The sequence below is a fragment of the Cavia porcellus genome, unplaced genomic scaffold, assembly GCF_034190915.1.
Source record: "Cavia porcellus strain 051 isolate PalLab524CR breed Dunkin Hartley unplaced genomic scaffold, mCavPor4.1 scaffold_12, whole genome shotgun sequence".
In the NCBI taxonomy this organism is placed as follows: domain Eukaryota; kingdom Metazoa; phylum Chordata; class Mammalia; order Rodentia; family Caviidae; genus Cavia; species Cavia porcellus.
The window spans coordinates 44,204,464-44,229,258 of record NW_026947495.1 but is presented as its reverse complement, the minus strand read 5'-3'; the positions used below and the strand labels follow the sequence as shown (position 1 = coordinate 44,229,258).

The 24,795-nt window shown below is 31.6% G+C and overlaps 1 protein-coding gene across 1 annotated transcript in view; it reads right to left on the bottom strand.

Moving 5' to 3' along the window:
- Positions 1 to 578: 578 nt before the first annotated feature.
- The window catches only part of Kcnj3 (potassium inwardly rectifying channel subfamily J member 3), a gene marked incomplete at its 5' end in the record, with an annotated part of 119,459 nt that continues 95,242 nt past the window's right edge, over positions 579 to 24,795 (bottom strand). Inside the window, 1 exon segment of the mRNA NM_001173044.1 lies at positions 579 to 1,505. Within this exon segment, the coding sequence (NP_001166515.1) occupies positions 919 to 1,505 (587 nt within the window). The 3' untranslated portion in view covers positions 579 to 918.

Here is a 24,795-nt window from a genome sequence, read left to right as displayed (position 1 = left end):
AATAATTATTTATTCAGAGCTGATATTTGTATTAGGTTATTACAAAACAGATTTACAGATTTTTAATTAGTCCAGGAATGGACAAATTCTCAAATCAATCAACATTTAATTCCCCCCAGCACTAGCAATTTTGAACAAACTGAGAAACTTAAATGATATAGCATAATTGGAGTCCTCAAAATTTAACAAGTTAAATGTATCATTATACTTTTGGAAGGCCATAAATAGCACAAACTTGCATGACTTTCTCATCATAAAGTACAATTGAAAATCTGTGACCTTAAAAACAGCAAAAAAAAAAAAAAAAAGTACATTAAATTAGATTTTAAAATGACAAATAATTTAAGGCTAAAATATTTGGTATTGATCATTAATGCCAGTAGCCTTTCTAGTCTAATAAAGTAAACATGCACAAAAACTACAGTTTTGAACAAAACATCACAATTGTATCAGATATATATGTGTATGTATATATAAATGTCTGCATGTGTGTATGTATATGTATAGTTTTATCACCCTGAAAGCTATCCACTCATGTTTGGCTTAATACATATTTTAGAAATGATGGGGAGAGTACCTCTCCTTTAAATATATATTTATATATATATTTTTTTTTCAGAATGTACATTATAAACATGTCATATATAAATCATGCCATAAAACTAAATGCAAAATTTTCAGATTATTGCATGCTTGATGTGATAATACATGCCCATTAATAACTTCCTCGTGATGTCCTCCCTTCTTAACTTTTGTTTTGTGCACAGTTGCAAAACTTGGGAAAGGAGAGTTCTCAAATATGCTTAATGAACTGGGGGGAAATGAATCTTTCAAATTTCTTAGGGAGGATTATCTCATCGCCAAATATTGGACTATATCTAAAACAAAACATTAAATAATGCCTAAGGGGGTGTCTTGTTAAGTGAAGCGATCTGAGTTCATTTTTCTTAATTTGGCTGGAAGATTTCCTTCCATTCTGGCTGCTCCTCCAGCCATCTTTTGAAGCTTTGGTGGCAAATCAGCCACAGACTGACTCATGGGATCAGATAATATCTTGGTGGTTTTAGATACCAGTTTTTCTTCTGAGTTTCCAGGAACTGAACTTATTCTTTGAAGTTTCATGGGTAAGTCTCCCAAGCTGTAGGCTTTTTCTGAAGTTGTAGAACTCATCCTCAAGAGTTTTTTGGGAAAGTCTTCTCTTCCAGTGATTTTCTGCAGCTTTGACGGAAGTTTTGTAGTAATGTCATCTAGTCCATCTAAGCACTCCACAGAATTGTGCCTTTCTTTGCTGTTAGTTATGGCTGGCGCTATTAAAGGGGATGACATGAGAAGCATTTCTTCCTGCTCTTTCACACTGTAAGGCGGGGTAGGAACTTCAAATGTTGCATGGAATTGAGAGTAATCAACTTTAAAGAATCCTTCTTCTAAAGAAATTACAGGAAAAAAGCGATGACCCCAAAGAACTTCATCCTCAGTGTATGATGTTCGAGCTTGACAGGTCATTCCTATAAGCAGAAAAAATAAATAAATAAAACCAAAACTTTGATGAATTATGCATATTTCAAACACATGTAAAGGGAGATTAATAACTCATTTTGCTCACTTATTTATCTAAGTAGACTAAATGATAAAAATTTTACTATATGTTAACTTTGCTACATATACTTTTGTTCCAGTGATAAACAAAATACTCACACTGACACACTGACCATGCTATAAGGGTAATATATCATAACATAAAAATTAACAGTTTTGTAGACATAAACCAAAAGAACTCATTATATATATATATATATATATATATATATATATATATATATATATGGAGCTATATGGAAAAATAATATCTTTCAAGAAGCAATATGATATATGAAATAAAATGTACCAAATCCACTCTTTCCTATTCTGTAAATGTAAGATATTTGAGAATCATTTTCCTCTAATTAGAGCACATAAAACAATGCCTGTGTCATTTGGTGAAAATGGATAAAAAAACACATACAGAAAAGTGAAGAGTACCATGTAACATCTACACATAGTTCTTAATAAATTACAAATCACTTTCTTCTTTTCACACAGAAAAAATATACAACAAAAGACCAAAGGACCAAAAATAATTCTCCTAAATTTATAAAAGGTAAATATATTTCTACACTAGTTAATGAAAAGTTACCATGGTCACTCTGTTCTTGTGGACCACTAAGGCCACAAGCTTTGGCTCAATTTTTAATAATCTATAATGCTAAAATCAGTAATTTCGGCCAATTGACATGCTCTAGCATTTTGGAACTAGATCCAGGATATCAAGTTTGAAATTTGCTATATCTACATCATGGTGATCTGATTCACAAAATTTTATTCTCTTTGAAATCACTTAGATTATTATCTTCAAAATTTACTTAATTAAACTGTTATTATCAAATCAATTACTCTCTGAATACTCACTTTTGGAACCACTGAACATAGATAAATTAACACTATGAATTAAATTTAAGTCTTATAATAATCAGAAGACATACATTTCTGTAATATAATAAAATTCACACCTTCTTTTCCCTTAATGTCAGACTTATATCACAAACTATTAAATATAAAATGATAGATGCAATAAGACTCATCCTTTCAATAATTAAGCTCAATTTACACAGGTAAATACAGTTTCTCCCTTCATTCATTTCAGTTGTTCCAGCACATCAGTGATTTCTATCATTTTAAAGTGAGAATACTCTGAATAAAGAAATATTCTATGTTACTTCCCTGAATAATAATAGCAAATACAATATTTACAGTAAGAATAATACATATAACTTAAAAACCACATAAAGTTTTTCTAAAAAGTTAACTTGATCATAAGTTTTTGCTTTATTAAATCTCTCTAAAATCTGGCTTAATGAATATTATCAGTTCTATATTATACAACAATTGGTTATCATTACATTTCATCTTTAAAGATAAAAGAATATAGAAAATAAAAGCCTATCATGTGGGCAGGAGTAAACTCGGTACATACTCTCTATTTTATTCTCATCATTGATATAGTGTTTTTAAAAAAGACACTATTTTGTCCATTTTAAAGGAATTCAGTGCTCAGAGGGATTAAATCACTGTATTTTTCTTGGGTGCAGATTTTCTAGATAAAAGGTGCTGATATCATTCTAATTTCTTTTTGTGTATAGGAGTATTTTAGTTTGCATGATAACTATAACCTTTAAAAGTCCATTTCCAAATTATCACTCTGCATAGTTCAAATAATTCTGTGACCAACTATCAATGTTCCTAATAAGTATTCACTCAGGAATAGTCATTGAAGCACTGACATATGTAGAAAGATAAACTAGTTACAAAGTTGCTTGTAAATTTTATGAGCACACACCCAGCACCACTGTGCATTTTCAGCTTCCTAACCTCTGACTAAATATTGCAAAAGAAGTAATTACAATCACCTCTTCATCAGAAATGATTAAACATCTATTTCTTAAGTTTTTAAAAAAACATTCCTGAGGCAGCTTATTCACTTGCCTCTTCGTAAGCGCCTGTGGCGAGGGCCAGCAGGAGAACCAGAACTCCTGAGATCTGGCCTTGGTGGGACTCAGGTAGCTTATATACCCTCCCTCTTGGTAAATGCCTGCAGCGTGGGTCTGGAGGAGAACCATTACCTGTGAACCTACTGCCACGCAGGCTGAACATCAAGCACCCTTCCCCCAGCTCCCCTCACCCCCATCCCCATAGCTACTGGGGATAGATGTCTCAGCATCTCTTGGGAGGATGACCATATGCAGTATAGCCAATATGGGGGATTTCCTTCTATCTTCTGTTTGAAGGCGAAGGTTATTTTCACTGTTTTGTTTTGTCACGTTTCTTTTGCTCTATTCACTATTCTCAATTGGTTTTATAATGTTCTATTTTTGGTGTGATTTGGCTATACCTAATTGACTAGACAACTATTGTGAAGTTAAAGAGATATACCACAGCACCTATTACTACTATCCCAATATCCTACTGTCAAATCTTGTACCTATTTCACTGCATTGTCTCGATTGGCTTTGTTCTGTCTTGTGCTGTTGCATTTTTACTACTGTCAAAATAAATTTTTTTTTAAAAAAAGCCTGATAGAAGAAACTAGAGGACAAATGAATCTTGTTCCTATCCATTAAAATATGAAATAATAAAACAAATAACATTGAAATATCCTTAAACTTGTGTCTAAGAGCAACCACTCTATAAATGCATAAATTCTGTACATAATTTCAGTTTAAGAAAAAATCAGAAATATGCTTTCCCATTAAGTGGTGGTATTGCCCTTACAATGCTGTTTTAAAGAGTCTTATTCCATTACAAATTTATGGAATAAAACTTATTTCATAAAAAATGTATAAGCAAAATTGCCTGACACAATGGTCCACAGTCACATATTTCTGCATTTTAAAATGTATGGTAGTTGTTTTTGATGGATATAAAAAAATATTGAGAACTGAGTAAATTCAGTGTATGAACTCTGCTCCATTGCTTCTAACAATTTAGTAAATACTGAAATACAATTTCATGAGATCATCACAATCTATCTTTTTGGTTTGTCTGTTTTGTCTTTTTGAGGGAACATTGATAATCACAGCCTTCATTACAGGAGAACACTGATCCTTCTCCTACCATTAGTCTGTATCAATGGCACTGCTTCACCCTTTATTGGATAATGCTTAGATAAAGAGTCTAAAAAGAAGGAAAAACTCTAGGCTTTTAGAGGCAAATGGATACAAGTCACTCTTATATGTAGACATTACATTGACTTACTAGTATAAAACACTGACAAAGTAAAACAGATCAAAAATGTACAATAGCTTTTGTGAAAGAGAAGGGGGAGAAACTGCTCAAAAAGAAAGAATAACTGGGATAAGGAAAAGGAAAAAAAAGACAGAAAAATTATATTTATATATATATTTATAATAATTATATTACTAATCTCTATTAGTTCATTGAAAAGAATGGTTTGTGCTTACACTGTTTGGTCAAGTTTTCATGTTCATATCCTGTAATATGAGCAGCTACTTTGAAGATAGCAACATGCAATATATTACCCATTGTTAATCGCCTATTATCTTGCTTTGAAATTCTGTATCATCATTTTTATTCTTTAAAAAAAAAAACTTCTGTGCAGATGTGATTATATATGGTATTTGCTGTGTCATGGCATTTAGTCTTTGTGTGTGTGTGTGTGTGTGTGTGTGTGTAGCTTTCAGTTATATTGTTTTTAGCACAACATACTCAGGTAGATGATCCACGTACCATCTCTGGCTAAAGGAAACAATGAATGATAACTGAGCTAAAGGTATTTTGAAAATTTAATGATGGACTTGTCATATAACAACTCCTTTTGCTATTTTTACTAAAAACATTTTAAATCTGTTATCTGAATGAACATTCAATTTCGTCAAAGAGAGAAACTTAGAGTGGTGTAAGGCAAAGTTAGGAAAAGAAAAATGTCAAAAATAAAGAGGCTAGACTGCATTGCTTCATTCAAATAGATACACTGCTGCTGGAATACAGCACATTTAACAATAATACATACTCTTTTTAATTTGTGAATCAATGCATGGAATGAATTTTTTTCCACAAAATGTTTTTCATCTAAAGACTCAGAAGTCCCAGCTATTTCCAGTAGCAGCATCTGCTGCTTTGCCAGTTTCCACAGAGATGAGCTCGTGTTGATTTTCACATTTGTTCCAGTCTGGAATCTGGTTGAAACATGCAAACAGTCTTCTCTCCAGCTAAGAGGTGCAATTGCACAGTGCCCTTTCAATAGTATTATTCACCTGCCTTCACTTCAACCCAAATAATATTTTGAGGTACGAAATTAAGCACGACTTATCTTAAAATAATTTAAATTAGAAAAACAACTGTAAGATAAAGCATTCTATACAGAATAATGCTATGGCACTTGCATATTCTTAGAAAACATAATTATATCTACTTTAAAGCTCCTCAATTAAAATTTACATTTTATTTTTTGAACACCATTTTAGAATAGCTTTTGCAAAAAGAAGTAGGTTCCTAGTTACATCTTAGTGTATTATCTAAGCTTCAGACTGGCAATGATAGAAAGTTTTCTATTTTCCAATTTATAAAGCTTTGACATTGATATTTATATATCGACTTCAAATTATTAAAAACTGTGGTGAAACTGGATTTTAACCAAACTAGATTTAAAAACAAAACAATGATCATGGATTGGAAATATCTTCTATCTGTATACCTACATGTGATGTAATTGTGAAAGAAATAGCAGAAAAGCAAATAAAGGTTAACGTTCTCACAAAATTTCTTAGTAGAATTAAGATACTCCCCCAAAATTATTTCAATCACTTGCTGCAAGTCTCCTTACTATGTCCCACGTACTTGTGGTCTCCCCTGCCATTAAGCATACTAAGGCAGAAAATGTTGAGAAACCCTAAAAACTGGAAATATGAATAATATTACTTTTTTTCTATCTTTTAAAATCATTTGAATACATATAGTCTGATAATTTTTAAAAAGAATTGCGGATATCCAAGAACTTCTAAATTTAATTTCATCCACTAATATGGCAAGTTACTAACATATTAAAATTCCCCATAGGAATTAATCCATCCATTATCACAGAACTTCAGGAGAAACAAAGATAACAGTAATCACCATACAAAACTGAGGACAATGGGTTTTTTGTTTGTTTGGTTGGTTGGATGTTTTGTTTGTTTTTCATTGTGTATTAAACTCAGGACTTTGAACAAGACAGGTAAGCACTGCAACCATTGAGCTATAACTGCATCGCTCCCCTTTTCTGACACTGAGCCTTGCTAAGTTACAAAGATTGACCTCAAACTTCAGATTTTTGCCAGAGCCTCTGGAGTACCTGGGAATTCAGGCATGTACCACTGTGTCCGGTTGATACAGCAGTCACCCTTAATTACTGTCTAAACACAAGCTATAGTGCTGTGCCTGAATTTTCAAACTTACAATAGGTTTATAAAAGAGAGTATTAGGAGTGCTAGTTTATAAAAGAAAAAATCTCCAGAGAGCTGTAGCTAATTTTTATAACTTATAAGTAGTGCAATTAGTAACTAAGTTCATACATTTTTCAAATATGTAAAGCAGTTACCTCATACGTACCAGTTTGCTGTAGAAAGAAGAAAAGTTCATTTCATGCAGTGGGGTACAATTATTACCTTTCTTTTCAGTCAAAACGATACACTGATATTTTACTAACAATGTTTACAAATATTTTAATTGAACATCTGAATGTCCGTTTACATTGTAGATGTTGTAGCCCCTTTAGTATCTTAATAATCAAAGCTCAAGTCTACAAAGTTAAATTTAGGTATTATTTCTCCCATTTTTACCCCTTTATTTAGGGTTTTGGTGGGAGTTCTCTTGTTCTTTTCCATAGCTTCTGATAATCATATAGGAAATACATGCATTAGAGATCGGCAATGCAGTACACTGTGATAGTAAACAGTAAGAGCAGACTTTGACTTTCAGGCTAATACTTTTTCCCTAATATTAAAAAGGGAAAATCTCCTTCAGTTAAGCCACAAACATTGTATCAGTAACATATTCATGGGATTTGTGTCAAGCATTTATCAAAGCTCTTACTACATGTTATCTTTAACCCTCATAATACTTTGATAAAGTTACCATTACCACCTTCTCGATTGTTAGAGGGGCAATGGAGTAACAGAACAGTTAATAAAGGGTATGGTCACATTGGGATGACGAGCTACAACCAGAATTCAAGAAATTTGGCTTGAAAATTTATACTTTTAGTACTTATGTTACACTTTTTTCGTTTCAAGTTGTACTGCATAGTTGAAAAAAGGAGTCAGTTTAGCATTAAAAATATATTATCAGATATTTAGTTGAAAATGTGATTTTGTGGTTGGAGGACCCAATATACTATAGTAAGGACGAAATAGAACGTAACAAAATGAACATATGTACCGAGATGAACACCAAAAATGAGTTATTCTACCCCATAGAGTAAAAATCCTAGGATCATACACCGTGTCTACTTCTTATACTGTTTATTGAACTTTGAGGAGGTTTTTTTGAATCTCAGAATCTCAGTTCTTCTATTGATTAAAATTAAGATAATAACTGTATTTCTGTCCCAGGATGTTTAAGATAGATTTATGAGACATTATTTGCAATATGAGGCATTGTCTGAATAACTATCAGCTAATTACTGTATCAGATTATTACTGTAGCTAAGAAAACACAGAAAAGCATGGAAAATCAAAATATCAGTAAACCTTTAAGAATTAAAGTAATGAATGAATCATATTTTGATTCCTCTGCAAAAAAATCGTTGCCTATGTACTCCAGGTTATGGGTTTAAAATGTTATTTATTAACAATAAAGGAATAATGACAAAATTTACTATATAATGAGTACTTAACCATATGTGAAACACTACATTGAACAGACTTTCCATATTTATATAATTAACCATCTTTGCCATCCTCTGAATTAGGTTTTATTACTTCTATATTTCAGGGAGAATATTAGATCTTGGAAAATGCACGTAAGAGAAAGTAAGCAGCCAGTTTCTACCCAAAACTAGTACTAAAATTCATACTAGCATTTAAATCTAAGTTTTGAATCCACCTCATGATTTTTTTAATCATAGGGTACAGGAATATTATCAGAGAACTTAAAAATATTATATATATATATATATATATATATATATATATTCATGTATGTTTGAAATAAGTAGGAAAATTGTTCATTTTTACAAAGAAATATGTTTTACAATTTTATTCCTAAGCAAACAAAATCTTTAGGTTTTTCCCCACTGATCTGAATCAAGAAGTTGTGTAGAACAATCATTGCTAGTTTACTAGTGTCTAAAGAAAGCAGGTCATGTTTTCCCTAGAGGGCATTTGCTCAGAGCACAAAGCATAGATTTGAACACCAGACTTCACCAATTACTGAATCCCAGCTCCAATACTTATTAATGTGTGACCTTGAGAAAACTATTTAGTCACTTTAAACTATAGTTTATCACCTATAAATTGAGCCTTATCCTGATGATTCCTTATTTGTGTTGTGAGAAGTGAATGAAGTTAAGTAATTTCATGCATAATAAATGCCGATCATTTTCTCCCAGAAAAGTCCTGAAATTCCTTGCACAATAAATGCAGGTCATTTTCTTCTAGAAAAGTCCCTAACTATAGGGTTATATGACTGTATATTTTATTTTTCACACCTACACAAACTCACAAAAGGCTAATGTATTTAACTAAATGACACATTATTTTTGTTCCTTAAATCTACTTTGTATATTTTTATTCAAGTAGGTAGTTGATTTTATAATTGATCAACTGATAACTTAGCATACAGATTATATTGCGTATCAAGAAACAATTTCCTCGTTCACCCCCCTCTGAAGATTATTGAATAAGGTCTGTAACTGTTTCTTCTAAAGTGTTTCCTAAATTTTACCCATGCACCAAGACAGAGTAATTTTGAGGCTCATTTGGCATTCTCTGTCTCTCTTATTGCATTAGAGTGAGCTGAACCTAAATTTAAACTATAAACTTTCTGAAGGAGCTTATGAATTTTAAAATCTTGTTTATAAGACACAAATACACTCTGTACTCCAAAGTTCAATAATGTTAGAGCTACTACTGGAATTAGGTTTCTATTGGGATACAGTTTGCAAAGCCATTAAGAATACATAAATTGATTCCACAAACTGTAGTTTCCAGATAGATAGAATCTCTTTAAAGCTCAAAGTATTTTGTGCAGCCAGACTTTCAGAAAGAAGCTTCTGGCAGGTATTCAACCCAATAACATCCTCTATTATTTACAAGTACTTGCTCTTACAATGTGCTCTCAGATGTCAGTTTACCATTATTACCCAATGTAGGTCAAAGAAATTTTAAAAATAAAAATAGAAGAAAAGCATATCTATATTTGTTAGAAAATTAAGCCTTAAAGAGAAACTTAATAACTAATATTTAAAAAAAAATAATACTTCAATTTCTGAGTTCCCAAAACAAAAGAGAAAAACAGATTTTTAACAATGACCAACAGAACAGATTGTTAGGCTTCCAAAACAGAATATGAGTGCAGATGCTAAGGTTCAGTGCAGATAATAATATGACAAAGAGTTCATACTAAAAATATAATTAGAACAGAGGAGCATTAGGTGAAATTATAAGAGTCCTGATATGTGAATTATTATTGCTTGCACTCTTAGATCTTTGATGAGTTATTTAAATGATCTGAGCATTAACTTCTATAATATATTGTTAATAATAAAGGATGATGTGCCAGGTGTGGTGCACATGTCTGTAACCCCACCACTTGGGAGCCTAAGGCAGTTGTAGCACCATGATTTCAAAGCTAGTCAGGTTACATAGTGAGTTCAAGGCCAGCCTGAACTATGTAGAGAGACCTTGTCTCAAAAACCTCTCCCAAATTTAATAATAATCAATTCATAAGACTATGAACATAAATGTTGGACCTCACTTAGGGGTGTGTCATAGTAGCTGGCAGGTTACAAAGTCTGGGTCACTGGTGACTATTAATTATTATTACTACTGATGTTCCAATTAATTAAATTATCATCTCAGATATGTTTTAAATAATTCTTTAATGATCATCTTTTTCTTAGAATCTGCTATCAACAAATGAGATGATTTTCCCTTTTACTCTCTTGCAAGTTACTATAGATCATGTCATCTATAATCACCTCAAGTATGAGGAAGTGTATATTATTACATACTTTGTGAACTGAGCCAAATCTAATGTCACTATCAACTTGGCCTTCTCTGAACAACTATAATTTAATTTTATGTAGCAACTCTTATGCACAAATACAATTAGTTTCTCCCAGTGTTGACAAGGCGCTGCCTTCAGGTCTCCCTGTCATTTATGGGAGTGTTAAAGAATTTTCCAAATTCACTTTCAGCCAACTCTCACCCCTGTGACTTACACTGAAAATATTCCTTTCACAGGTCACAGTGTTTTCATTTTATTTTCTCCTAATCACACACTTGCTACAACGTGTTCTGGCATGGCCAATTATACAATGAAAACCAAAGTTATCTAAGTATATTCACATTATTGTTTTTGTTTGTTTGTTTTCCTTACAAGATGGTTTTAGTTTCTAAAACACCTTAATTGCATAAGTATAAGTCATTTATTGTTAGACAAGGCCCCATATTACGAAACCAAGAACAGAAAAGGTTATTTTTCAAAAAGAAAATATAGTAAGTTTCTAGTTTAAGGAAACAGCAAAAGGAATATCTGTTAGGAGATGCTGGCATCTAATTATGTTGGATAACATTACTGACATTCATAAAGAAGGGCAAGCTTTTGGAAATATTAAACAAAGCAGTAAAATACATGTCAACTTTTTCTAGATGTCACATACAAATTACAACAATTAAATGCTTTGATTGATCCTTATTTCTAAAAAGCTTGCTTTACAACATCATACATTCTAATGTGATACCAACATAAATAAAATTAGTTTCTAACGTGTTTTCCTACTTCCTTTAATGTCTAGTTTTAAATTGCCATTACAATCTCTTCAAAACTTTTCACCCACAACAGTAATTACAATATGTAGTAAAAACATTCGCCATATTATAAATCTTGCGTATGCATATTGTCATACAATTCTTCCTTGTTGCAATGAAGTACAGTCATATTGTTATTTTTTTTCTCAGATAACTTATGCAGATACTAGGGTATCCAGAGATAAAATAGTATGTCCAAAATCATATGACATGAGACAGTGCTGTCAAGATACAAACCCAGTCCCTTCAATTCTACAGCCAATGTTTTATCTATAGTGCTCTGGTGAAGTGTCTTAGATGAAGAACATTTTCATTGGGAAGAACCACTGTTTTTGTTTATATTATTTTGTTTATGATGTTTCAAATGCTTAATTTTTTCCTATATCTCTACCTGTTGATGATTGCTTGCATTTAAAGCACAAATCACATACATTTAATTCTACCAAATCTTCCCTGATTTTTCTACTCTAACTTAATATGTTTTAAATGCCTCAGATTGTAACACTACATATACACGTGAGTGCATACACCCACATTTCTCTCACAGTAGGCACTTTTAAGTGTCTCACTGTCACACAAGTTAACTTTTATCAACAATAAATTTATTAACTTACTAAGCATCTGTTTTTTGCCAGGTATTCTTCCACGTGCATAAATTCAAGGTGCCTCAGGAATGAAGTGAAGGAATAAACTTTTCAATTTTCATTATTCTATTTTTAAAACTAATATTGAAAGATGAACCGTGGTTCATATTCACAATGTGGAGATAATGTTCTGGGATGGGAACAGCGCATATGCAAAGGCATAATTAGCTGCATCTGAGTCTACAATATGGCTTTCACTTGTTAATTCCCTGTAACTCCATTATACATCAGAATAAGCTTACTAGTACTAGTAATAAGCTACCAGTACCTACTCAGTACTACCTAACAGTCTTCTAGATATTAGATGCTCAGTATATTCCTGAAGAGATACAGTAAGAGAAACAGAAAAATAGTAATGAAGTTAAAAATACTAGTGGAGTAGAAGCAGACTTTTGTATGATTCAGATCTCATATAATTGTTATCAATGCACTTCACCACTACTATAACAAAATCTTAAGGGATGAAATTATTAAGATAACAGATACCTGCACTATGTCAATCCGATTAATTTGTATGCTCTGCAGAAGATAATATATCTTTATTCTGCCTTATAGTTCTAGTATCAAACACACGACCCCATGAATGCCTAACTTGCCAATGAGATGCATCTCCATTCCTAAATGATGATGGATTAGTTGCTTTGACCCATGAACTCAAAATTGATTTTGAAACATTTATAATAAGAGCTTCTTATGCTACTAGTAAAGAGGAATGTCAAAATAAATTACATATAATACTATATAAATTATCAAAAACTCCCAACGGAGAGGAAATATATACTTGGTCATAAATCACACTTAATGATAAAGTGTTAGTTTTCTCTTTAAACCTCTGTGAAATTATGTGCTCACAGAAGCATTTCTAGAGACAGTTACTAAGAGTTGAGGCTTATCTGGATTTATTCACAAAACCATAGAACAATTAATAAGGTATTTTGTTGTAGTTGAATATTTGATCTATGTTGAGCTTGTTTTTGTGAAATTTCTATCCCTCACATAACTAGCATTAATCATTTTATAAAATGCTTTACAACCATTTTTAATCTGACAGTTTAAAATGTGTTTGTCTCTTAACTTATGACTCTGACTTTTTATATAGACTGCCACATCTTTTTCAATCACAAACTATAGCTATTTTTTAACATCTCCTTGGCAGAAACTCAAATATACTTTGTTTGCTTGCAGGCTTAGAACAGAGCTTGAATAAATATTTGCAATTCAGCAGTTGTTTTGGCTCTGTGCTTTGCAGTAAAAGGTCAGCGAATTTTGATTCTAATTTTATTAGTATGCTTTATATATACTTTAAATGAAATTATGCTTTATATATACTGTAAATGAAAAGTAATCTCTATAATTCTATGGGAACTATTTCTGAGTGGCTCTTATTTTACGTATAAAAAGGAATAATCACAAATATATGGTATTTTAAAATACACACTTTAAAAAACAAGTAATTGGTTTTAACATTTATAAGCAAGTTTTATAAAGGGATTTAAGTTTCTAGTATGATATAGATCAGTATTTAAAGTCAAATTCTTTAGTTTCCATACAGTATAAGACTTTGAAACTCCTTAGATATTATAATTTACCTTAATTTATGAAAATACAGAAATTTCTTAAAAAGCCAAAGATATTAAAGTGATAAGGCAAATAGTATATGAAGTTCTTTTTTACTTACATAATGACTTGCTTAAAAATCGTATTTTCAGAAAGCAAATGATAATCAAACTCTTCCTGATACGTAGTGCAATTTCTAGGGTATCTTAGATTATCTTCCAGATAACAAAATTAAAAATGATCTATCTGAAGTCATTCTTTTAATATACAGATTCAATGTCTCAGAGAAAAATTCTCACATGATCTGGTGACCTTGTGCGGAAATTTTATCATACCAGAATATTTTGGTATTTATGAACAGAATTGTCAATATTACAAAAGAAAGTATTCTAAGACTTATAAAGAATTTAAATTCAATATTTTTAATTTTGTAAAATAACGTATCCAACTCTTAAAATACAAAGGGGTATTGGGGGACAGGGAGGTAAGTGAGTTGATCCACTTGTAAAATTGGACATCAAATGTTGTAACAAAATCTCCACTTAGGACATGTTAGATAAAACAATAATGATTTAAGAAAAAATTGAGCCAGGCATGGTGGTGCATGCCTGTAATCCCAGCACTTGGGAGGTTTAGGCAAGAGGATCATTGCAAGTCCGAGACCAGTCTGAATTACAAAGTGAGTTCAAGGCCAGCCTGAACTGCATAGCAAGACTCTGTCTCAAAAATGCAAAAACAAACAAGTTAACTTTGTAACCATACAATATCCACAATTCTGGCATCAATTTGAGGCCATTCAGAATAAAAAAAAAATACATTCTTGTATTTCCTGCCTTTTTAAATATCCTTTTAATAATGGTGTTCATCCTAAAATATATTACTTTTTGAGTAAAGGACAAAAAGCAAGAATCCAAAAATAATGTAATCCCATGTGGTTACTTTAAGAATATTTTTCTCTGTTTAATAAACAAAATCAAAAGCTAATGTTACAGTTATTTTGAAAAAAATGCAAGTATTGTGTATGATTAAACTCTCATACATTTTAACATAGCCATTTTTCTGATGCTGCTGATTATGTATTTATCAAAGGTCAAACTGAAATTTACATAAAATAGCAGGCATTTATATTTAGAGGATGAATCAATAATAGTAACAATATTTTTTAAAATATAAGGAAAAATTTTGCAATTCTTGTTATTAAAATGGAAAGATAAGCTGTTTGGCAAAATGGAAAGAAGTTAGTATTATTTCAAATGTGTTATTATGAAGCAATGTAGATAATATTTAATAATACCGCCAATATTTATTGCATGGATTCTATGCTAAAACTTCATATGATATATTCTATGTTAAAATTTCATATGACATATTCTATGCTAAAAACTTTAAGTGGTTAGTTTTGTTTTCAGAATTTCTAAAGCATGATCAATATTTTCATTTTCCTGTGAAACACTGTACATAAGAAAATGATCAGAACAGACACCTTACCAAAGAGCATATACACAAAGCAAAAAAGATTGTAAAAAAATGTTCAACATCGCATGTCTTCAGGTAACTGCAAATTAATGCAACGATGAGATACCAGACACCCTTATTTAAAATGCCTAAACTCCAAAATACTTCAACAACAAATGCTGCTGGACAAAGAAGGACTTTCATTCTTGCTAGAGAAAAGGAATACAATAATGTCATAGCTACTTTGGAAGACAGCCAATGTCTTATAAAGGCAAACATTCTGTCTTTTATTCAGTAATAAAGATAAATGATCTTTTTTGTTTAAAGAAAAAAAGCAAAACAGAAAAGAGGGTAGAAATATAATAAAATTCCAGAAAAATAGTAACGCTAAGAAATCACTATTGATACATTATATATTGTCATCTTACTCAGCAATAACATTACATGATGTTTTCACAAATAAGTTGAAAATTTCCCTTCACACATGAAGCTGCATGGAAATACTTTATGCATGATTCTCCAAACTTGGAAGCTACTAGGACCCTTAGGAGATAAATGACTAACTAAACTGTGATACTATGGAGTCAGTAATAATAAAAATTTAACTATTAATTCTGAAAAAGACATGAAGGATGTTATTAATTAAAAGAAGCGAGTCTGAAAGGTTACATTGTGTATTATTTCAACTATCTAATATTCTGGGAAATGCAACTATGGGGACAGAAACATATCAATGATTGCCAAGGGTTAGGAAAGGAGGGAAGAATAGGTTGAACACTAGAAAGTTCTAGAGCAGTGAAATTATTCCGTATGCTCTCGCAATGCAGATTCAAAAGGTCATATATTTGTCAAACTTCAGAACACTCAAACCAAATCATGAAGTCTGATGTAAACTATGGTCTTCAGTTGATAAGTATATATCATTGTTACTCGTTAATTATGACAGATGTGCAACACTGGTGCTGGATGCTGATGGTGAGGGAAGCTAGGACAGGGTAGGGAAATTTCTAAGGACTCTGTACTTCCTGGGCAACTTTGCGGTGAACCTAACATTCCTATATAAAAATGTAAAAATTAAAAATATATAAAATATGCAAATGAACATAAAATCATATATGTGAAAGAAATTATGTAACTTACTAAAGTTCACACCACTCAGAAACATAGGAACCACTTTATTTCTTTCCTTTGAATTATTTGAGGTCATAAATGTGCACCTACAAGTCATGATGTGAGTAGTTAAAAGCTATTTAAATAAAGATATTTAAATAATATTTAACCACTAAATCTATTTGCTATTCTAACAATTTTAAAATTTTGAGTATATCAATTCATGAAGCCATAATTTAAAGGTTTTTACTGCAGTCCTATTCACAGTAGCCAAGAAATAGAAACAATCTAATTATCTATTAAACGATGAGTAAAATGTGGTATACAGCCACAGCAGAATACCATCTAGTCATAAAAACATGAAATCGTGTAATAACGCATATGGCACTAGAGATCACTGTGTTAAATATAATAACCCAGGAGTAGAAAAACATGCACCACTTGATCTCATACATATGTGGAATTTAAATTGTTGATTTATATAAATTGAGAGGGAAATGGTTATCACTGTAGGGTGGAGACAGAAACAAAAGAGGCATGGAGTGACGTTTGTCAGTCGATGCTAATTTTCAGTTAGGCAGGAGTAAGAAGTTCTAGTGCACTATTAGACAATAGGTAACTATGAAAGATGCTAATGTACTATATATTTTAAGAAGCTAGAAGAAAAGATTTTGGCTGCTTTCATCATGAGGAAATGATAAATGTTTGTGAAGACAGAGATGCTTAACCTAATTTAAATATTATGCAATGCAAGCATAAGTATCAAAACATAACGTAGGACCTCATGATTATGTAAAATTCATGCTTTTATGTATCATTTTTTAAAAAATAATTAAAAATATTAATACATAGTTTTATAACCTTTTTAAAAGATACTATTAAGAGACAAACTAAAACATATACAATAGTCAAACTCTTTGTTGCTTTAAAATTTGAATGTCCTTAGCACCATGCTCCATGAAGTAAATGGAGGAGAGAGCACATTTTCTACATCTTCTAAGCTCATTTCCCTAGCTAAGTCCACTATCAAAGTTTTTTACAAAGATAGAGTTATGTAACTATTCTTTATTTTAAAATCCCTTTTCTAATTTGAAGCCATTAACTTTATTTCACATTCTCCCTGATACAGATGATTTCTAGTCATTTGTAGGTTGTTATCATGACTATGTAATATTCTTCTTCCCTTAAATAATATACATTGTTTCTTAATCTACCTTCAGACATTAAATTAATGTACATAAAATACTCTCTGAATGCTGGAAGTAAAGCTTGCTATAAGGCAATATTTTGTAAGTTCTAAGTCCAATAGTTTTGTGGCGGTATGCAACAATCTTAGTGAAGTAATGTTCCCATCACCGTTCCATCAGGGGAATGTACAGATATCTCAAGAGAAGCATAAAGTAAATACTTAAAACTTTGATTTACTAGAGGTTCATTTAATATATCTATACATCTCACACTTCAGCGACTCTCTGGTACAAGTCATTTCCATATTTTTATCATAATTCTATATCCCTTTCCATTCCAAACTTTTGCTTCTACAGTGTTACAGTGCCGTCAAAGCAAGCCTCCCTGAAGTATACCGCATGTGCAATAAAAATGATTTCCCATTACCACGATGGTATTGCTTTAATGTGTATGAACTTTTAAAATATTTTTTAACTTTCTGTATGAATTTTCTTATGAACTTTGGAAGCAGAACACACGTTGTGTATACCTTTTATGTGCATTTTTTATTTCATCCCGTAACACATTTCATCCCTTTTGATGGCACACTGCACACAGTTCTTAAGCTGGTCTCCTGATCTCCCTCTGCAATCTGTTCCCTATCCCAGCCTTCAACAACAAATCCTGATAATTTATCCTGACTTAAAACTCTTTTTTATAATCTCCATTCTCTGTCAAGAGATACTTGATAAAAATGTGGTTATCAATATTATTTTCATAATTATTTTTTAAACTATTTTTCTGACACTACAGTTGTCTTATATGAAATAATTTCCATGTTAAAAAGTTATCTTTTCCATTTCCTTTGGATGCTAAGAAAACCTCTAAGAGATGAGTAGCTAGTGTTGTATATAAAGAGAAATTGTACTATCACCTGAAAAATAGTATTAGTCCATTCAGTAGGGGGTAGTTTATGTGCTTTATCAAAGACTGTGACACAATCTGATAGTATTTTACAGAGATAACATGAGCCACTCCTTGGAGAAAATACCTGATTAGATCAGGATGAAGCAAGTAGACCAGGTAGAAAGAGGAAGTAACAGACAATGACAAAATAAATGACTATAGAGATATCAGAAAGATATTTAGGAAAAAAAATTAGAAGGATTTGATAACCAACTGAATTTAGAAAGCAAGAAAGACTGACTACCAACAACTCCTTATTTTTAGAGTGACAATTAGGACAAGCTCTGAGATTTTACTCGTATGTCTTCTAAGAAAGGAAAGATAAAATAGCAAATTAAATAATACCATTTTTGTTTTCTGAATTTTGTGATCATATTTATCTGACAGTGTTGCACCATCAAGCCTGCCAACAATCCTAGCGTCTAGTAGCATGAGAAGAATAACCATTCCCATATAATCTTGTGCCATGAAGCTAAGAAAAATGTCTTCCAACTAAACTGCCTCTCCATTGTGCAAAGTGAAAAGGAAATATTATGACCAAAGTGTCACCTCCAGCCTCCAGTTTCCATATCTGGCATTAATTTCATTAATTACAACCTCTTGGTTTTACTCTCAGTCTGCTGACAGAGCACTGGCTGGGTCTCAGCCAACTAATCACATTAAATAAATTGTTTGAAATAGTGCATGTGTTGTGCATCTTGATGCAATTGTTCTTCCGAGGTTCTTTTCTGTACACTTATTACCAATCTTTGGTGATGTTTAAAATACAGTTTAAATGATAATCATTCACTTCTTAAAATCAATAAGAAGTTGTTCAAAAACAAGTTTTTCCAATAATGTGAAAGAAAATAAAGGAGCAAAGAAAATTACTTTAGTAAGCTCTGTTGAGACAAAAATGGCGCCCCTTATAAGAAAACGTATTACCCAAGTAGTGTAATTAATGACATATATGCTAATTTTACTTGGAGAAGCCAACTTAACTTTAACCTATGTTAGAAAACATATATTAAAATTTTGACTTGTGACAAAACAAACAGGGAAAATGAGACATAGACAAGTTGCCTCATGTGTCTGTGTTGACCTTGTTTCAATGTTTCCTGATACAAACTGATTTTAATTACAATACCAACAACAGCAATGTGAAGTGGTAACACAGAGCCAATGACTAGATAACACAAAAGGAATCTATATTCTTGCACTAAAATGAAGAGAACTGAGATAGTATCTAAATTTTCCAGATGAATTTAATTGTCTGAACAGGTGTAGGGAACACCCTGTGTTACCTCTTATTCTAATTAACAGTTTGGTTGCTATTAGAATATGTGAGGGAAAAAGCCATCTGTCTCTTTCTCTACTGTCACTTAAAAAGAACATTGGAATTTCAGTCCTTGGTACACCTATTCTGAGGCCTCACTAAATATTTTCAACCTCTAATTCACCAAGGAGGAAAACAACAGAATCATAATGGTATGGTGAAAGACAATATATCATTCTTTAGTAGTTTTAAAGTTATTTTCCTTTAGATCTAATATTATGTAAAATCAGTTATATAGAAGTACATCTTGGACAAGCAGGCGGTCATGAGTTCGATCCCCAGTACCGATAAAAAAAGGAAAAAGACAAAAAAAAAAAAAAGTACATCTTGGAACACTTTTGCCGTTGGAGGAGAGGGCTAAGTTTACTGAAAATTTTAGCAGAGTATTTGAAGCTCTTAACATCTACTGAAAACATGGCATGAGGGTTCTTGTCAATGAAACCAATAATATGAAAATAATACTTCATAATTTGAAAATATAGGCAATAACAGATCAGCTATTATAGTGATTATTTTGAGAATAAGCAATTTACTCTGATTGCTTGTCTTCCAAGGATTAATTTCAGCATCACTATGATACAAATGTCAAATTTGCCAACCATTTAAAATGAACTAAATAATAAGAAGGTATTCAAACACAGAAATTCAGTCAAAAATGTTTGTTCCTGAACTTAACCCATGGATAGATATCTGACAGTATCTGTGTGCATCTAATAAAATCTGAGTTAGTTACAGAAAATATATTGGCTTCCAGAATCTGGTACTTACAATTATTAAGATTTATATTGGAAAACAAAATGATTTATTATGTATACAATGAACTATATATCATTAAATGTGTTTATATTTACTAATGTCTACTAAGACACAATAGATTAAAACACATAGCCTAGATAGAACTAAAATAGAAAAGCTTAGTTAAGAATTAAGTCTTTAAACAGACATGTTTAATAAAAATGGAAAAATTTCTTAATATTTATAAAACACAGCTGCATAAATCTATTTTAAATTTGTTTACTCTGACCTCTCTGTCCTATGTCCTTCAAATTTCCCCAGCCTGCCCCTTCTAGTGGTTTAAACTCTGCAGCAAATTATGTTTCAAAAATTAGGTTTCATCCACAGAAGGGAGAACTGGTCTCCTCAAACCTGCCAAGGAGAAACAATTTCATTATCTGAGGCAGCCTATTTATTACAACATCTATTCAAATGGTTTAAGAAAATTACCACTTTTATAAATCTTTTTTTTTTTTTTTTTGGTACCAGGGATTAAATTCACTATCTATCACTTGCCAGGCAGGTGCTTATGCTGGTGAGCCAAGCATTTGAAATCTTTTAGAAATCTTAAGAGATATTACTGCACTCCAGCATGAAGTCAAAGAATGGTGATGCATTTTATCAACATGTATGTCAGAAGGATTGAGAGGGCCTTTCAAGAATTTTTAATCAAATTAGAACATAACAATGACATAATTATTGAGAACTAAAAATTTAATCCCAAAAGAAAAGCCAATACATTGAATATTTGATCAACAGTAGAAATTAGGTTTTCTCAGATTATGAGAAGATATGAATTAGTTAAGCAATATGTTTATATTATGCTATCAGAATGAAAAATGACAGTAAAAGCTCAAAAATAAGGCTTGAATTTGGAGATACTAAGGCTTCTTAAAGAACAGACTGTACCAAGGGAAAAAGGAAATTGCTCCACTAAACAACCACATGAAGGATATGGAGACACACACTTTGACTTGTGCTTGGGAAGGAAACTGCACGATGACTGGAGACCGTCATGTCATGTGAGCTGCTCTTGATTAGTAACTACAAGTATATGAAAGTTCATGATTTTGAGGTCATGTTTAGTGATATATATGTTATTTGCATTTTAAAAGACCACACAATCAGGTAGTTCTATCTAAAAGCAAATAAAACGTCCTGCGTAAATGTGTTTAACAGGATTGGTGGTGCAGTGAGTGCACAGTACAGCATTTTGAAGTCTTCATTGCTGCTCATACTCAAAATATCCTCTCTCAGCAAAGTAATTTCATTGCATTCTTATGTCAGACAAATGGGGATTTGAAGTATCTTAATGTGGTTATTTTGGATGAATGTAAAATCAGTTTTAATGTTATGTCTAAAAGCAAATTTTAAAGATAATTCATAGAAAGTTATGTAAAGTTATTCCCATATTAAACTAAATCAGTAGAATTCCATGAACTGTACTTCAAATAAATATCTTCACCAAATTTGACTTTATACAAAGAAAACAAGTTTAGTATTTAAACTTCATTTCATGCTTTATTCTGTAAACTTTCAGTTGCTCATGTTAGCAACTCTGAAAAAACATCTTTGATTGACCAAAATGCTATGCTCTGAACTACTCTTGATAAAAATTTTCACATATAAAATTGGAAACACTGTGTCTTATTATTAAGATTCTTATCTAGGTACCCAAAGCCTCTTTCAGTCAAATGTGGGACTTCAGAGAGGGCCAGACCTAGACTGTATGTGATTCTGGGATTAAGAGTGTGTGATTACTGAATTGTTCCACTATTTTGTTCAGCATCATTCCGAGTAGGATTAAAGGTATCTCAACCCGAGTGTGCTACCCACTTTAGGAACAGAGAGCCTGACTGAATTATAAGGAACAGAAAAAGGGTTGTCATTCAAGATTTGCAGCTAGCTTCCTAGTTATTTAGCAACTTTGCTTTCTTCTACACACCATGAACTGTCTCTCCTCTGTGATGCCTCTCTGCCATGTCACTCTGCTTTGGAACCAACCATCTAGGAACCAAAACCTCTATAAACTTTGAGTTAAAGAAACAATTTCTTCTTTAACTTTGGAAGTCAGATATTTTGTTTCAGCAATAAAGAAAGTATCCAAAATATTACACATCAGTGCCTTTCCTTATAATTGAGTTTAGCACAAACCTGGCCCTCAAAATAACTCCTGAATCTTGAGTAGTAACCAAGCCACCAATGATGATATCGGAAAATTAGTTAAGAGCTTCTACCAGTGTCTTTCTTTCTCATTCTCTGCTGAGTTAACTAAGTATGGAGCATGACTACCCTATATGACCAAAAAAAAAAAAAAAAAAAAAAAAGGAAGAGAAATATTATTAGTAAAGATTTGTTTCAAAAGAGCAAATCATGAGCTTCACTGCCACTGACCCTTTGACCATGTCTAAGCTCTATACTCTTGGTTCAAGTACAACTAAACTTATTTGTTATAGTAACAACAACTAACAAAAAAAATCACAAAAGTCCTAGAATCTCTGAGTATTCATTCTTGTGATTAACGCCTCAAAAATTGCATCTTGCTACTTACACATCTGATATTTTCAGGTTGGTCATTAGCACATTTATTCGCACATGAGGCATTTATATTTACACTAGGAATTGATGGTAAATAAGCTGGTGAACAAAAAAAAATTGGTCTCCACTCTTGAAAATTTAAAACTCCAACAAAAAAAAATACAATTTTAAATACAATATTTCAGCAAAGTTTGCTAAACTTTGCCCCAGTTCCTATTGGAACACAAAGTTATTGCATTTATTCTGATCATGAAAAGTTAAGAAAGCTCAGTAAAATTTGCAAGGCTGGTAAATCACAGATATTATAAAGAAATGGTGGGTTGGATACAAGAATGTTTCAAGTTCAGTTTTGTTTATCAAAATGCCCAAAATGGAAGCTAGAAAAAAAAATGTTCAATGAACTAAAGAGAATAAGTTAGAAAGAAGGCACAAAATACTAAATATAAGGAAAATATGATGATTCTACTTTCTGGTTTTCATTCATGAAAGCCTAATCATGTGGCATAAAATACACTTTTTAAATTCACATTTTATAAATGCATTTATATTTAATACAAAGAATGCTATCACAAGCAAAGGGTTTACCTGAGCTTCTTAAATATCTCTCATGAGCTGATTTTAGTACATATCTTCAGGGAACAGTTGATTCAAATTACACTGAAAATGCTAAGACAGTGGGACTTGGATGTGTAACATAAATTTTACTTTATTGAAACGAAGAGCCAATATTTAATATTTAAGTAGACTGGTATGACAGTATCATGACTAAATATCAATAAAATCATATTATGATGACTTATTCTCAAAATCAAAGTAACTTAAGAGCAGACAGACTTTTTCACAGCTTTCCTTATAACTGAATCAAAGACACTAAACATGCCAATGGGTTTTACTTCAAGAAGTGAAACCTCTCTTTGTTTTCATTCAGTCAGGCAACCATTCTGAGTAATAAATTTTTTTTAATTTTAAACACTGAAAGGTAATGAGAATAGAGATGATTAAGTGACATAAAACCCCTCACAGCACAGAGATCACTGTCTTCTATGAAAGATAACATATAAGCAAATACTACACAAACCCTAAAATATTAATTTATACATGTGTATAAATATTAAGAGAAATATTGAGAAAAGAGAAAAGAAGATAATTAATATGGAGCAAAATGGGAATGATCAGGGATACTACTTGCAAAGAAGAATATATGATTAGAATTTACATTACATAAGTTATGTAATTGAAGGGTCAGTAAAACACAAGGAATCAGTGTACTCAAGGATTGATGACATCAGATAGGTAAGAGACAGGAAATTATATGAATTCGAGTATTTGTGTTAACTACATGGTAAATGAATGGAAAACATTTGTTGAGAAGATAAAGGGTTGAATAAACAAACCATAAGTTATTCTTGGACTTTGGCCATTAATTAGGTATTAGAGAAACAGTATACACAGGTTACTTTAGTACCTCAGTCCTTTTCACCTGATCCTTTTCTCTTCTCCATTGAAACACCCTTTTGTGCTCTAATTTTTTTATCATATTAATTGCTCTCTCTTTTGCCATTATCTTTTTTCTTGGCTTTGTTATTCATATAAAACTTTAATTTACACCAGTAAAAGCTTAAAAGTCAACTCACTGTTGCATATGCATGATTTTATACACCATACTTTGTTAGTGCCCCTTAATATTATCTTGAGACATAAAGTGTTA